This window comes from Marmota monax, unplaced genomic scaffold, assembly GCF_021218885.2.
Source record: "Marmota monax isolate L192 unplaced genomic scaffold, Marmota_monax_Labrador192_F-V1.1 WCK01_AAM20220418_F8-fsc00056, whole genome shotgun sequence".
NCBI classification, from domain to species: Eukaryota; Metazoa; Chordata; class Mammalia; order Rodentia; family Sciuridae; genus Marmota; species Marmota monax.
Genome location: NW_026695212.1, coordinates 5,392,553 through 5,409,354, shown reverse-complemented (window position 1 = coordinate 5,409,354; position 16,802 = coordinate 5,392,553). Strand labels below are relative to the sequence as shown.

Below are 16,802 nucleotides of genomic sequence, written 5' to 3'. Positions count from 1 at the left end.
CTATATAGAAGCAACAGACAGAAATCTATTTGTATTAGAATCAGAAATCAACAAAGGGAAGAGTGAGCCAGGTATGGTACTCTTGTTCCAGTAAGAAGGACTGCTAATGGGAGAAAGAAGCACAGCATGACATCTATTACTTGAGGAATCACTTTCTGACCTAGGATTCATGGGCTTCACTTTGAGACCTTTGGAGATAAGTAAGGCTACAATAGAAATGAAAAATAAAGTTCTCTAGAACACTTTTTTTTTTCTTTTTAATTTCGTTAGGACACTTTTGTACTCACTTAAAAGAGGGTAATACAAAAGAGGGAGAAAAGCACTTTGTCCCAGATTACCCCTAGGTTTGAACAGTTCAGGGAGTACCTGTGCCCAGTGAAGTCTGAGCACCAAACTAATGTGGCCTTGATGGCTGGGTCACAAGAGTGACACTGAGGGATGTGTGGCTATTGGAATAAGTGTCAGTGCTGCTGTATATTGCAGCTGAAAGCACATGTGAGATAGCTACTAGGGAATCCCAAAAAACACGTGGAAATTTGTTGGTTTCTGGGTCTATTTCCTACAGCAGCAGAAAAGATAAGAGCTGGTAGAACACAAATTACAAAACTTCTTTACTGAGGTTGTCCTTTTTTTTTGATTTCTATATCTTTGCCTCATAAACTGGGCTTTTGCTTAACAATAAAGATTAAAATATTCTTCTTCCTTGAGTCCTTGTAATACATTTCTAGCAAACCTAGGAAGTGACTAAATTATTTTTACCACTTGCCATTTGGTTTTTCTGTCCTTCTCTGTGAAGCAGAACTCTACTGCAGTCATCACTGGCTTGTTTACGAGATAAACTACATTCTACACATTTGCTTTTGCTTATTTCACCTTAGCATTACATGGTAACAAAGCTGTGTGTGCAATCGGAGTTGTGCTTTCCTACCCTGTAAGATATGGACTGCCTTCCTGCAGAGGACTTTATTTTATGTTCCACTGTGTCTTGTTTGTGCCATTCTTAATTTGCACAACAGAGATGCTGTCATCACCAATTAACATTAATCAAGGGCCCCCTGGATACATGGCTGCATAGGGACTAATTTAATATTCTCCTTGTTTCAGATATCGGGTGGCTCCTTCAAATGAATTTTTAAGTATCTTAGTGATGAAGAATAAGAGCGGAGACATCAATTAGGAATCAGAAAGACAAGCCTTGGCAGAAAATGCATAAAGAAGAGGTTGGTGCTAATATTTGAACACTTAAGAGAGGTTTTTTTTTTTTTGTCAACAAATGATAAAAGTAGAAGGTGCTATATTCATTGTTCCTGGAAGAAATCTGGGGGCATTGTACCCAGATATCTGCCCTTTGATCATACTATTTCCCTCTTTACTTATTGCAGTTCTTCTAGTCTTCAAGACTGAGTCTGAATATTTCCTCCCAGGCCTTTTCTAATCATTTCTGCCCTCAGGGATGACTGACTCCCTGCTTCAAACTTCTGTCACCCCTTTCATTTACACCTCTCATTTAGAAACTGACCACAAGACGACTATTAAATGCACATCCTTCCCAAGTACACATCATGAAACTGTCTGGGCAATCTCTCTCTTACTCAATTCTCAGAGTCAGTACTGTTTCTGTCAATAAATATCTCTTGATGATGATGGCCATAAGACTATTAAAATCAAATGGAATTTTATTTTTAAAAAAGGGTAAGGGGAGAAAAAGGATAAAGGTTTGGAAGTTGAGACAAGCATCTTTAATATATCTATATTTTTTTTAAATCTAAGAACTGTACATATATGTAGTTTTGGAGGCAGACAGAGATTGAGGGAGGAAGAACATCACTGGAGGAAGACAACGATTTACCTTTTGAATTTCAATAAAATTTATTCTAACCTAAGTTTTATTTATTTTTTGACCCTATCCTTTTGATGTGACAATAGTGTAAGGTGGATAATTTTCAGCTGAATAGCCCCAAACATCTTTTCTGAAAACATTCAGTTTTAGAAAACATTTGGTTTCGTTGTGCATTGGAACGAAGCAAACCCCTCCATGTTTTATGATGTCAAGATCCTGGGACCAGCGAAATCGGCTGCATCCGAACCCCACCAGCACGCCCCACCCCATTGTTGCGCAGAGCCAGATCCTGGACCGGTCGAGCCCTTCTAGGATGAAGCTCCCGCGGGGCTCCGCCCATCCCGATCCCGAGAGCCTCATTGGCCAGCCTTCCGCCCGCCATATCTAATCGCCCTCTGGATTTGGCAAGGGAGGTGGGTGGCTCCCTTTCGGGCACTGATTGGTCAAATCGTAAAGACGGCGAGGGACTCTGCGAGTCTTGATTGGTTTTAAGATTCAAAATGGGCGGGGAAGGCAGAGCGACAGGTCTCAGGAGGGAGGCGCGTAGTGCGCCGGCGCGTAGTCGGGGACGCCAGGCCTCGGCTTTTGCTGGGGAACCGACTGTTGTCGCCCCGCCCCCTCGGGGCTTTTTGTCCCGTTAACTGTCGGAGTGGAGGGGCCTCCAGCGCCCGGAGCCATGCCGGTGCGCTTCAAGGTGAGGCCGGGGTCTCGGAGACTGAGGGCGGCTGGGGGGAGCCGCGGCCCGGCGGGTGCGGGGCGAGGGCGCCGCGCTGGTTTCCTGCGCTGCGCATCTTGGCCCCGCCGAGGCGGCCAGCCCCGAGCCTGCCTGCTGCGGCCCTGGTGGATGCTCACTCCTCTTACCTGACTCCCTTCATGGTTCTCACACACTTCCCAGTTACCGTGTGTGGGGATGTTGGATGATATTAGAACAGATTCATCTGAGGGGATTCCGAGGAGCGGAGACAGGAGGAACGAAAAGCGACTTCAGTTTGGGACACCTGTGACCCCATCTCACAGTTTAATCCCTCTTTCCTTTAAAACTTGAAAGTGTAAGAATCTCCTAAATAGTTGAGAAATGGGTCATTAGTAAAAAGAGTTTGGGCAGTACACAGTTTTCATAGTTGTGCATTTGTTTTAGGATTTATTAGAAGGTTCCGGTGTAGCTGTTCAGGGACCAGAGCACTCTTCAACATAATAGGTGACCACAGTGTTCCATAAATCCTGACCGTAGTTCCTTTAAGGTCTCATATCCAGAATGGGAGGAAGTTTGTCTTTCTTTGGTTGATTTTATTAAAATATTAAATGCCTCTAGGCATGATTCAGAATATTGTGTACTTGGTGGGAGCCTGGTAGTGATGAGGAGTTAGGTTGCCACAGGATATCAGATGCACTCACAGTTTGGAATCACAGAACCAGCCCAAAAGGGAGCCTCTCAGATTCCCACTAGCTGTGCCTCAAGTGGTTGTGAGGATTAAAGGATATAACACATGAACTCTTTAGCACAGGGCTGGGGTGAACATTAACTATTATTAAGGAGCTTGTCTGTGTTTAATTATTGGTCTTGAGTCTTTCAACTCTTCGGAGTTTTGGAAGTTGTTTTTTATTGATGTGTGCCTTAAATCAACTTTCATTAATTGCACTACACTCAAATTGTACTTTACATTACAGGGACTGAGTGAATACCAGAGAAACTTTCTGTGGAAAAAGTCATATTTGACAGATTCCTATAATGCCTCGGTGGGACGAAGATACCCATGGGCTGGACTTAGATCAGATCAACTAGGTAAGTTGATCAAACTAGTAGCCATTATAACTTTAGTAAACCTTGGACTTAGTTTACAAAATGATTTATTCAAAATCCAGATGGTCTGATTAACTCATTCATTTATTTAACAAATATTCGATGAATATTCATCGAATATTTGTTAAATAAACATTTACGGCTGGCATTGTGGCTCAGTGGCAGAGATCTTGCCTCACACATGTAAGGCCCTGAGTTCAATCCTCAGTACCACATAAAAATAAAACAAAGAAATAAATAAAATAAATATATTTAAAATAAGTAAATAAATATACATTTAAATATTTGTTTACCATGGCCCCAGACTATCCCAGTATCTAGGGTTATATCACTGAACCAAAGTTCCTTAATTATAGAGATAATAAGCAGTTCAATAAATAAACAGAAATTTCAGGTTATATATAAAATAGTAGGAATGTGAGATAGATAACATGGGAGACAGGTGGATTGGAAGGAAAACATTTTAGATTTGATAGTTGGGGAAGACTTTTCTAAGGAGGTGACATTTGAACTGGGAAAACTGAGAGGGGATTAGCCTGGGGAAGAACACTCCCAAAATCTTGAGGAATGGAAGTGTAGATTAAGTGGCTTGCCTCAGGTTCACAGTAAATGGCAGAGCCGTGATTTGGAATCAAGTCTGTTTTGTTTAGAGCCCATGAACTCAGAAGGTCACATTCTTATTACACACACTGCCTCCCCATATCCTAGGGAATTCTGAGTCCTGACCAATTTTCCCAGGCATGATAGAAAAGAGACAGACTGACTTTACTGTATCTCCCTGTTTAATTTCTCCCTCACTAGAGTGTAATATCTCTGAGAGCAGGGCTCTGTCTTCTTGTTTCTTCTCAATACCTAACTCAGGGCCTTGGAATACTCGACTACTTATTAAAACTGATTTTTGAATGAATGAATAAACTTAAATTTAAATCTACATTTTGCCAAGTGAGATTTAACCCACAGCATAGGATTGTTGTAAGGTATTAAATGAGATGTTGCTTATTAGGGCATGTGTATATGCACAGATCAGTGCTTGGTACCTCATGGATGACTTGTGAGAACGACTGATGTGCGGTATCTAAGTTCCTTAAATGTTAGATTTTAAAACAGGAAAAGGAAAGACCTATGAGCAGAGTAAAAAGGTTGGGAAGTTATTGAAAATGGGGAGTGTTTCCAGGATTAGGTTTGGGGAACAAAGGAAGAGTGGCTACAGTGTGTGGCTATTTTAGGATTCCTTCTGAAGTATCAGGATGCTTATCCCAACATGACTTCAGAGACTTGGGTGTCCCTTGCTTCCCTGGGAGGGTGTTGGGAATACCCTTCTGCTCATAATCTTCTCTTTCCAAGTGACCAGAAATTCCACATTTTCAAGGTGCCATTATATTAAGAATGCAAAATAAATCTTAAAGTGTAGATATCCTGCCAAAGGCCCAGAGGGATATGAAAAGAGCGTTAACAATTTTTAGCCAGATAGTTGCTCCCATAATATTTTAACTTAGATCAACTACATTTTAAGGGACAGTGATAAAAGGAGACCCTGGGAACAAAGCCACTTTTGAACAATGTATGTTTAAAAGGAAGGAATGGTCTAGGGGGGGGAATGTCAATGGGACTTTTAAGTAAGGGCAAAGGGTGAAGCCAGAGCTCAGAAATGGAGGTGGGAGGTTAGCAGGGAACAGTGGTAGTTTTGCATAGGACTGAATGTACATTCTTTTAACATTCTGTGTTTATTACCCTGGGATTTGCTGGCTCTGGGAGACAAGGGTCAGTCTACTTGAGAATCTTCCCTTTACATTTGGTGCACCTACCCAAATCCTGACTTTGTATTAAAACAGAAGTCTAAGGCAGTGTTCTTCAAATTTTTTTGCTTTCATACTTCCTAAAAGAATTTAGAAAATCTTGCTATCCACTCTCATACATTTTTAAATTGATATTCATTTATTTTTATTTATGTTTTTTATAAATAGTTTATAGGAGAGTACTTTCTGGCATATTGGATATTGAATAGATGTTTTACGTATATTTTGTTAAAACATGGGGCTGCCAACTTAGCTCATTCAATTTATGGAAAATATTCCTTATGTAATTGACAAAGTCATTTCTCACTGGCAAACTGACCAGCCAAACTAGGTATTTCCTGTGAGAAAAAAAAAAAATTAACTATCTTTTGGTTCAAAGTTAATGAACCAAAAGTTAATTTCACATGACATCCTTCTCATGTGTCTGAATTTTAATTCTAAGATAGGTGGATGGAAAAGATGTGAAAGTGTATTTAATAAGATGCCATTCCTTTGTTATTTCAAGTCTGCCTGTGCTTTTCCTGTCATCTATTCTCCCCTGGGAATTATGCTTTCTTGATTGTCCCCTTGTCTCCCCACCCTTGAGATTTTGTTATACCGGGGGGTGATGCATCATAGTAAGTTTCAGTGGGTTGTGAGGCATGTCTGTCTTTTGTAAAGTAGGAATAGGGTGATTATCAAAGGGGCAGTGGGAATGGAACTGCAGGTGGCAGATGCAGCTCTTGGCATAGATCAGTGTAAAGCAAGAGCACATATGGATTGGATGAGGATCTGGAAGGTGTTCATTTCTGTTTATTCCCCTGGGAAGTCTTAACCTTATCCATTTGGAGGCCATTGGTCTAGGGAAGCCGGTAAGGACAGGAACTCTGGGTTGACAGCTAACACATTTGTGATAGTGGTGATGGAGCTCTTGGTTTTATCTTGTCACCAATTCTCTGTCTGCCTTCCTTTTTCTTCCATTTCTGATCTTCACCCTCTTCCCCTCTCTGCAGCAGTCTTCTTTCTCTTTAAAGAATGACTCCAAACTAGGCCAGTGTCTCAGTGCTGTCATTTACAGAGCTTCTTTTACCTCAGTAGATGGTGAAGTTTCTGGACATTTGCTTGCCAGACAGAAGTATAGAGAAGTCATATCTTAACTCTCGTTGAAAGGATTCATTATTTCTGCTGCTCAGGAAATCAAGGCAAAAGTAGAACCACGATCCAGCATAATGACATTCCATCCCTTCTCATTTGGGTCTGCTCTGCATAAGAGAAGCTTTGTGCAGAGTTCCAAATTTTGACAGACCAGGGCCCATTGTCCTATTAAGTAGAACAGGAAAGTAATTAGAGACGGAGGCAACATGTCCTCGCTGGCTTGCCAATCTGTTCACCTTTCGATTCTAGTGACTTGTGTAAAGATAACCTGAGCATTGTGACCCCAATTTTTAATTTTTGGTTATGGTTAAGCTTTTAATACTTTGATAAAGCAAAATTAAATATTTTATGTTGAAAAATATACTTAGCTTTATATCCTGATTCTGAAGGAAATTGTGTGTATATGTATATATATCTCTAACTGAATTTTAAATTCCATTTCTTCTTTCATAGGTATTATTAAGAGTTTTCTTTGTAACTTTGTGGTTTGGTAGCTATTTTTGCATACTGTGTTTTGTAGGGATCACCAAAGAGCCAAGTTTTATTTCCAAAAGAAGAGTCCCTTACCATGACACACAGGTTTCAAAATCTCTGGAGTGGAATGGAGCTATCTCAAAGAATGATGTGATTGTATCACCAGAACCTAAAGTCCCAGAAATACCAAAATCACAAGAGATGAAACAAAACAATGTAAACCAAGAAAAAGTTCTCTCACTAGAGGGCTCCAGGGTTCCCAAGAGAACCAGATCTCATTCTGCAGACTCCAGATCTGAAGGAGCTTCATGTGCTGTGGAAAAGAACGAGGATGTAATAGCAAACCATGTACCGGTTAATGAAAATGTGGAACTGGAACATTCTACCAAGCTTCTTTCCGAAAATGTAGATGATGGGGTAGGCATATTCATTGTGCTTTTTTTTCAGAAGCCTAGAATTCTTTATTGGTTTTAACATCACCTTACTAATATTACATTTTGTGTTTAAAAATTTTCCCTTGTTTTTTGTCTGTGGTATAGTTGATAAAGAGGCTGTTGACTTCAGTTAGTATGAATGGTTCTATTCTTCATACTTGATATTTTGAATTGGTTTTACTAGGATAGGCCTTCATTGGGTGAACAGCCTGCCTCTGGATTTTAGTCATCAAAATTGGCACCTGAGTCCTAAGGGAGAGATTAAGTTGAGACAGAAAGGGGAGTAGGCCATTACTTCTGGCAGAGGTACTGAGCTGACTTCTACCCATCCCCATTTCAGTTTCTTATTGTATACCAGCAAGAAAACAAACAGAATCTCAGTTGACCAAATGCAAAAGGAAGGAGAGTTCTGGCTGGCTGTTAAAGATCTTGCAGTTCTGTTCTCTTTTGTCACAGCTGGCCTGCCACTGTTCCCTGTGAGCACATAAGCAGAAGCTCAGGGGCTCCTTTGTGGGATCTCATTGCCTTCAATCCATGGCTCCTTCCTTGTTTCATGTCCACCACTGACTGGAACTCTGCAGAGGCACTTCAGAGTGCTGGAGAAGAATCTATGGCTTGTTGAGAAAACTAGGGGTACAGGGGAATCAAGGAAGGTGATGTGTGAGTCTGGTGGGCAGGGGAAGTGGGTGTCCATATAAATAATGTGTGGATTAGAAAAGATACTTTTTTTTTTGTAATAGATTTAATTATGAGTGATTGATAGGAAGGGACTGAGAGATGCTGCCTTTTTCTGGGGTGCATAATAGTCCATCGACAGTATTAAGAGTGGAATTTGAAATAGTTTAACAGTTTAAAGATCATTTAAAAGTTTTAAAGTTTGCTGCACAATAATGTGCATATAGTTAGTAATGCTGTGACGTAGCCCTAAAAACTTGTTAAAGAGGATAGATTTCTTTTTTGTGTTTCTAAGCACAATTGAAAAGAAAGTTTGAGTACAAATTTTTAACGGCTTTGAGTGATTTTTTTTTTCTCTTCTAACAGGTGGATAGACTTCTATGTAAGAAAGCTGGATTGACAGTTGTTCCTTCACATAATGCCTTGAGAAATTCTGAATATCAAAGGCAGTTTGTTTGGAAGACCTCTAAAGAAACTGTTCCAGTGTTTGCAGCCAATGAGGTAGTTTAAAGGATATAATACATTTTTAAGTATCATCATCTGATGTAGTGATGTAAATTTACATAGAATTAAAAGCCAAAAGAAATTTGGTACTTATGTAGGCCCTGAGGTAGGTTCTAGAAAACAGAATGAGAGTTTTGCTAAAATCCTCTTTACTACTTATGATTTATAGCAGTAATATTATAGTGTCCTAGGCTACTGATGATCATTGTTGCCAGATCCATCACATACACTAATTATGAGACAGGGTAATGAAAACTTGGGGAACTGGAAAGTTTTTGCATGCTAAGAGATTTTTTTACTAAAAAATTTCATTACGTTGATTTTATTCTAAAATGCTATGCTTAGTTGACTAATATTTTTGCATTTTTCTGTCTTTTAAGAAAGACATAACTAGTTCGGATATATATTTTAATAAATATAAAATCACTAAAGTAACACAAGATACGTAATTTTGTTTTTGTATCAGGTGAATAATAATAATAATTGACAGTTTATAAAATTCAAAATGTGATATTAGATTTCATTATACTCTTGCACAATTTTAGATATTCTGCTGTTTTATTGCTATCATCTTCTAGATATTTCTTAGGATCTGAACCCTTGTTTATTTTCTTAACCATACTTCCAGGCCTAGGTAGGAAATAGCTCTACTTCCAGGACCCTTGAGAACTTAGCCTTTTCTTTTTCCTGGTCTTTGTGTTTGTCTTGATTAAATACACACACTGTTTCACACCCCCTCACATTCATTTTTTCCTGTACTGCAACATTCACTTGTATACTTTATATACCTCTAAAAATTAAGAGGAGAGGATAGTTGGATTCTGCAGGACAACAGTGTCATTCATCTTACACTAAAATAATAATACCAGTGACTGCATACATTGTGGCAGTTTTGGGCTTATTGAAACTTATAACATTTTAAGAACATATTAACCTAATAAATAGGTTTAGTACTTCTTCTGCTTATTCACAGATATTCTTGGATTTTAAGTACCTAAGAAAACTACTTTATGACCTGAAAATTGTAATTGTTCAGTTTTCATGGAATATTTGAGGCATAAACTAAAGTTGATTCAAATCAGAACCATATTGACAAGTTTTACATGTTAGCGAACGCATTGTGTAGAAATGTTATTTTTATAGTATCAAAAGTACAACATGAAATAAATCAATAGCAATATCTTCACTAGTAATCTTATTACTTTCGTTAGTGAGGGTTTTAAAGAATTCTTTTGGAAGCAAATGTTCTTTGTAAGTCAAAAGCATATCAGTTTCAGGGTCTGTGACTTGAAGAGCTCTATGATAAGCTTTCATTACTTGTTGATGGAACCTCTAATAGAGCTATTCAGTTCTATTTTATCAGACACCTGTCCTCTGAAAGGATGTCTTATATTAAATATGTAAAGGAGTCAGAACAGTTTTCGGCTGAAAAGTCCTTGAGGTTGTCTTGTATTAAAAAAGGCGTACTGCTTGGATTAGATCTGAATGAAGATGTGCTGTTCAGCATTTTAAAGTAACAGTACTGTAGAACTTACTTGAACTCCTACTTATTCCATTTGACTTCCTTGTAATCAGTGGTTATATACCATAAGATTGAAACCATATGATAAAACATTAAGGATAAAATGAAACATTTAATGTAATTTCCCGAATTTTTTTCTTGCTTAACGAAAAAGGTAAAAATAAGTAAGCAATGGAAAAACTCAATCAAACACATCTGGTATTCAAAATATTAAGAATTTTATATTGTTATAAGAAGAGAAAATTTATGTAAAGGAGGGACAAAACTTGTACAAAAACAATTACAATTTTATTTATATAATTCAAATATTTCTATTTTACTTACGGGAGGTTGGAGGTAGGTAAATGGGAAGAAAAGATAAAACACAAGTGTGGTTTATTACTTATTTTGTCTTAAGCATTATTTTGATTACAGTTACTATTATTTAAAATGTAATTAAGAATATGGAAATTTGACCTTTGGATTAGACATATGAAGTGAAATGACAGTCATATATAATTTTGCTTTTTTTAATCCTATAATTCAACTTTATATATGATTTTTTTTTAAAAAGCAAAGACCTAAGTTCTGTATTAACTGACAAAAAAATCTAAACTAAACTAATTTTTGTTTTAAGGTTTTCCACAATAAAGCCCAATTTGTTCCACAATTCAAAGGTAATTCAATTGTCCATGAAACTGAATACAAAAGAAATTTCAAAGGTTTATCTCCAGTGAAAGAACCAAAATTAAGAAATGATTTGAAAGAAAACGAAAATCTTGAAACAGTATCTCCTGAAAAGAAGGTATTCATTGATTCTTAACCTTCAAACAAACAAATCCCCATGATTAGATCCCTTCTTTCTTTTCTTTGCAAGTGCATTTATTTATTTGTTCATCATATGTCAGATGCTCATCAAGTACTCACTTGGAGCCAGGCACTGGGTCAGTGCAGAGACTACAGGGATGACAAACACACCAAGTCCCAAGCAGCTCCTAGGCTAGTGGGACACATATATATATAAGTAATTAAAAATAATATGGCTGGGTTCGGTGGTGCACACTGATAATCCCAGGGACTAGGGAGACTGAGGCAGGAGTATATCAAGCTCAAAGCCAGCCTCAGCAAAAGCAAGGCACTAAGTAATTCAGTGAGACCCTGTCTCTAAATAAAATACAAAATCGGGGTGGGGATGTGGCTCAGTGGTCGAGTGTCCCAGAGTTCAGTTGCTAGCACCCCCTACCCCCAAAAATAATGTAGTGTGACAAACTCTTAGCAATACAGCAGGTAAGTATACTATCTGATATCAAATGATTGACCTTACAGTAATGTAAGCTGTAAGTATAACAGGAAAAATAAACACATATTGTAAATTAAGTAATAGAAATTAAACAGAAACACATACACATGTGTTTTAAACCAAAACCTTAGCATGCTAAGTTATAACTAGTATAATTCACATCACTTATACACAATATAACAGTTATACACAGTATAACATTTGCTTCAGTATGTGAAATTATACCCATTTTAAGTAACAGCATCAGACTAAAATCATAAATGACAGGAAAATGAAATATAAATGTTATTTTTGAGTCTCCTGTAATGTTGATAACCTGATACTTTATGGTTTCTATAATAAGTGTGTGACTAAAAGTAAAATTATATGTGTGTATGTATTTGGATTTTTTTTTTTTTAACTGTGACATTCTTTGGGAAAAATGTTAAGTTACTCAGTAAAGCATTGTGGTAACTTATTCATCAGAATTTACATTTAATTACTGTAACAATTAAATGTGAATCTAGAACGTCAAAGAAATCTGCAATCACTCTTCAATATGTAGTAACATTAAGTTCGATTATTTAGATGTGTATTTGTTAATCTTCCCTAGCAAAGGGTCTAAATTGTTTCTCGTTAGAAAATGAAACCATATCCTGTGTTATATTCCCTGAAACTAACTAGATGTATTGGTTTCAAAACTTGTTGATTTGTTATGACTTCTGTTATCTTTAGTGTTTAAAGCCTGCTTCTAAAAACAGAAATGGAATATAATATCCATGCTTAACTTTATAACATCTGTGTTTTTACTTTATAATATATTTGAAGCATAAAATCTTAAATTATTTCCATTTTAGTGTAATAAAACAGATGATCTTTTAAAATTAGAAGCAGAGATGGCATCGAAGGACTCAAACCAGCCTAAAAAGAAGCTTGCTCCTTGGAGACATCAGAGGCTTGGGTATGTATTTTAGAAAAGTATCATGGTATTTAGATGGTGAACGTAGTGGAATATTTACCTTCATTTCCTCTCTGTTAGGAAGGTGAATTCTGAGTATAAAGCAAAATTTCTGAGCCCAGCTCAGTATTTATATAAAGGTGGAGCTTGGACATGTGCGAAGGAAAATGTGCCAGATCAGGTGAGTATGTAATTTCTCCTTTGCTTTCTGTCTGTGTACCAATTTAATTTCATAATGAGTTTTAATAACAGAGACTTAAAGATGCACTATAGCATACTTTTAGAGTATAGCACTAAAAATATCAGGAACTTCAAGCTGTATGCATTAGAATATAATTTATCAATGTGTTTACTATTTTTATAACAAAAGTCTTGCTAGAGATTAATATTTATTATTAACCTGTTTAAAGTTAAAATTTTTTTTGCAATAAAACATTTGATTATTTTAATAAATTCAATTTACAGAATTGTAGCACCATAGATTTGATTCTTTTATGACATTCAAACCTCCAGTCAGTGTGTATGTACCATTATTGTCTCTAGGCAAAAGGAAGGTGAAGCCTGAGTTCTTAGAAGTTTGAGTTTTAGTGTTGGGGTACCCTGATATAAGGGAGAAAGAAACTTTGGGGATCTAAAGATAGGTCTGAGGAAAGGGTAATTATTCCTTAAAACTGAGAATTGTTACTTGTGTGGCATTTCTAATAGGCAAAGGATAAGCAAAGGCGCTCTTCTAGTTATCATTTAATTAGTATCTGTAAAACCGTATCTTGAAAGTTTTTTTTTCCTTCCTTTTCTGTGTGCATAAACTAAATTAAAACATTTTTTGTTAGATATTGGTGAACATTCTTCTTCCCCCAACATTCTAAAGAGAGAGCTTCACTCCTAGTGAAGGTGCTGGCACTTTGAGCTTCTGGTTCTTTAAACTGGCAGCTCCCAGACTCATTTCTTGGCCTCTTCTGGGCTTTGATTAGTTCTAGGAGTTACTTGATTAATCTTCTACCATGGTTGCTCTTGGTGCTTTTCTACCTGATCATGGCTCAGTGGTAGTATAGGCAGAGTAAGACACAAAGCTCCAGCTGTCCCAGATTTTATCTGGGGCAGCATTCATCTGTTCACCCTAGTGAAATCAAATTAAAAAGTTGAGCATCAAAAGCAGCCCTGATGGAAGAAGAATCAAGGCAACTAAATTATTTTTTATTGTTGTATTTTTTATTATCTTCTTTTGTTGGTGCATTCTAATTGTACAGAATAGTGGGATTTGTTTTTACATATTTGTATGTGTATACAATATAACAATGCAATTTGGTCAGTTTTGTTTCCCAATTCCTCCCTCTCTCTCCTTTCCTCCCTCTTACTGGTTCCCTTCCTCTATTCTACTGGTCTCCTTTCCATTTTCATGAGATCCCCCTCTCCTGCCCCACCTACCACTCACTGCTTTTATTTTTTTGCTCTAACTTCCACATGAGATAAAACACATAAAATTATTTTCTAAAGTACTTATTGACCTTTGACTTTCAGAGTTTAGCTTATTTCACTTATCATAATACTTCCTTCAGCTAAACTCTTGAGCTGTTTATGAGTGTCCCAGATCTTGGCAAGGAATTCTGTGCTCTGTGATGGGGCCAGGGGAAAAGTCAAGGACACAGGCAGAACACATATGGTCACTGAGGTGGCCACTACAATAGGGTTGGCTGCTGACCTGTCATGCTTGGGCACTTTACTAGAGGGAGATGGTGAGAAGCTCTTGTTTTGGAAAGATTATCTCCTAGTCTCTGAGACATCTTTACACTAAGATGAATTGGTATTTAGGCCTCATGTCTAAACATTTAATGGACTGAGAGGATTGTTATGTTGAAGTCTTGAAAAGATAAAATTCCTGATATTTCCATGATTGAAGGGAACTTTGTTGTAAATTTAATATATTATTTTCAAGGTTTCCTGTTGTGATATCTTGTAATCAACTGTTTGATTTATTAATTGCTATTGCTATTTGTAAATATTTAAACTAGAAGCATAGTTTGTCTTAAGTTCTTTGAGAAAAATAATTTTTAAAAGTAAATTGGAATTTGAAAGGAATTAAAAATTTTCTCTAATAAGTTAGTGGTCAGTGATATTAGTAAGTTTTTGTTAACCAGGTTATAGACATTTAATGTAGGCCATATTTTATTTAAAATCTTAGATCCCTCACCACCACCCAAAGATATTTACTGTATGTGGCTGATAATGACGTGCCTAAATATAAGGTTCTCTGTCACTTCCCTTCCTAATATTTAATGCACCATTCATATTCTTTGAATGCACTTTGACATAAGTGACCTTTATCATGAAAATATTGTCACTTTTTGAGTCATGTTACAGTTTTCAAGTCCACATATCATCTTCGTTTTCTTTTATATTGTGGAAATGTGGTATTTATCGTCAAGTCACTGGGTGTTTTGTCCTAAGTCCCAAGTACCTCTTCACTTAATACCTTAGTGGTAGGCTTTGTCAGGTGTTTTATGTTTGTCATCTCTGTAATATAATCACTTATACAGTTGTTTTATGAAGTACTTATTTAAAGGATTATTTTTAATAACAGCTAAGAGAAATAATAACAACCAAGAGTTGCAATTGTTAGATCCTTGCCCTCAGAAAAATTACTGAATTGTGTTAAATTTATTTTTTGCTCGATTGTTCGGTGATCTTTTGGTTAGCAAACATTGGTTGAGGTAATGTGAGGACACATTAGAATAGGACAAGAAGGACTTTGAAGATAAAGTCCCACATTCAAGAGTCATAATTTGACAGATGTAAGGACTAGATATAAAGTGACTCCTCTTTTTGGAGGCATGATTTATTTTTATTTCTATTTTTTTATTTTGAGATAGGGTCTTGTTAAGTTGTTCAGGTCAGCTTTTTGAGCTGCTGGGATTACAGGTGTGCGCCACTGCACCCAACTGAGGCATGATTTTTGAGAAAAAAGATTTTTTCCCTCCAGTTTTCTGAATTTGATTTTTCTGAATATAAACTTCAAATGACTTAATTTAATGCTTAGTTTGGAAAAAGTAATTAAATAATGAAAACATCCTACTTATAGCATTTATATCATATAATCTGATGGCATTACTTAACCCAGAAAGATCTTTGTATATTGTTTTAGGTTGGGAATGGTTTATATCTTTTCTTTTTTTTTTTTAAATTTTTAATACTTATTTATTAGTTTTCGGCAGACACAACATCTTTGTTTATATGTGGTGCTGAGGATCGAACCCGGGCCACATGCATGCCAGGCGAGCGCGATACGCGCTTGAGCCACATCCCAGCCCCTATATCTTTTCTTTTTAGTGGTTCTGGTTGTGGTTGTAGGGGTCGTTCTTAATCTACATTATTGATTTTGTTTTCTCTTTCTAGTAGAACACTTTACTTTGGGAGATGTCAACCTCCTAACTTCTCAGTTTTAGAATTCTAGAAGTTTAAAGGATTGTATTTGTGAAAACAGCATCAGCACTGAGATTATTCATAAAGATTGCTAATAAAGAAAATTTAATGCATCAAATTTTAAATGTCAGTAAAAATGGGAAACTAAAACTTTACAGAATTTCTATAAACTATCTCCTCTCCTTCCTTTCTAAATATGATTGGTATCAAAACTGGATCACTGTGTACATAGAGGGGCTCTTCATCCATTATCTCATTGAACAAGCAATAAGCTGCTTCCACATGGAGAGAATGCAGCCTCCTCTACTGCTCCTTCCACTCTTTCACACGTGGTGGTACTGATTGGACCTCCTCTTGAACCTCTTCTTAAGTTTATAGCTCACTGGTTTATTATGACATAGACTTGCCAATATTAGAATATTTAGGTACAGGTTGGCCTCCTTTATTGGACTAGAAACCCATTGAGTACAAGGGAGTTTCTTGCTTATCTCTGACTGTTAGCTCTGCAGCTCAGGCCTACTTCTCATCCATACTCGAACAGGTTATGATGAAATCAGTGCTTAAATGCTACTTTCCCCCTCACTCAAGGAGTTCATAGGTTAATGGAAGAGGTCTTTGAGAATACTAGAGCAGGAAGTGATACTAAAGCATGCAGACTTTGTGTAGGTAATAGAGAGGCCATGAAGCATGTGGAATGTATTTCTTAGACATAACAATCAGGAGTATGTCAAGGCACTGTATAACACGGTTGCTGTGCATTCAGATACACTAGTTAGACATTCAACAGACAACCCATGTGTTTCAGTTCTATTAATTACAAACCCCCTACAAGATATTTTCTTTAAAGTGCAGGAGTTGAAAGAAATGAAAAATGAGCATACTTGGATTTTTGGGGGGCAGTGAAGAAAACAATTTTTAAAATTCTCCTTTAGGATTCTTTTTCAGGTTCAGCTCAGAGCATTAGGGCTTTGCAGGGATCATGTGGCTTC

General features: G+C 36.9%; 1 protein-coding gene across 6 annotated transcripts in view; it reads left to right on the top strand.

The window, feature by feature from the left end:
* Positions 1-2,360: 2,360 nt before the first annotated feature.
* Positions 2,361-16,802, top strand: part of Mdm1 (Mdm1 nuclear protein) — a 32,302-nt gene continuing 17,860 nt past the window's right edge. For 3 of the 6 annotated variants that reach the window (XM_046430736.2, XM_058574625.1, XM_046430735.2), the window contains exons 1-7: positions 2,373-2,534; positions 3,509-3,623; positions 7,092-7,462; positions 8,521-8,655; positions 10,797-10,964; positions 12,296-12,399; positions 12,478-12,577. In XM_046430736.2, coding sequence (XP_046286692.1) covers positions 2,517-2,534; positions 3,509-3,623; positions 7,092-7,462; positions 8,521-8,655; positions 10,797-10,964; positions 12,296-12,399; positions 12,478-12,577 — 1,011 coding nt within the window. In that variant the 5' untranslated portion in view covers positions 2,373-2,516. Of the gene's footprint in view, positions 2,535-3,508; positions 3,624-6,609; positions 6,851-7,091; positions 7,463-8,520; positions 8,656-10,796; positions 10,965-12,295; positions 12,400-12,477; positions 12,578-16,802 lie in introns of those variants that run through there. The other 3 variants (XM_058574627.1, XM_058574626.1, XM_046430737.2) reach the window with 3 other exon arrangements.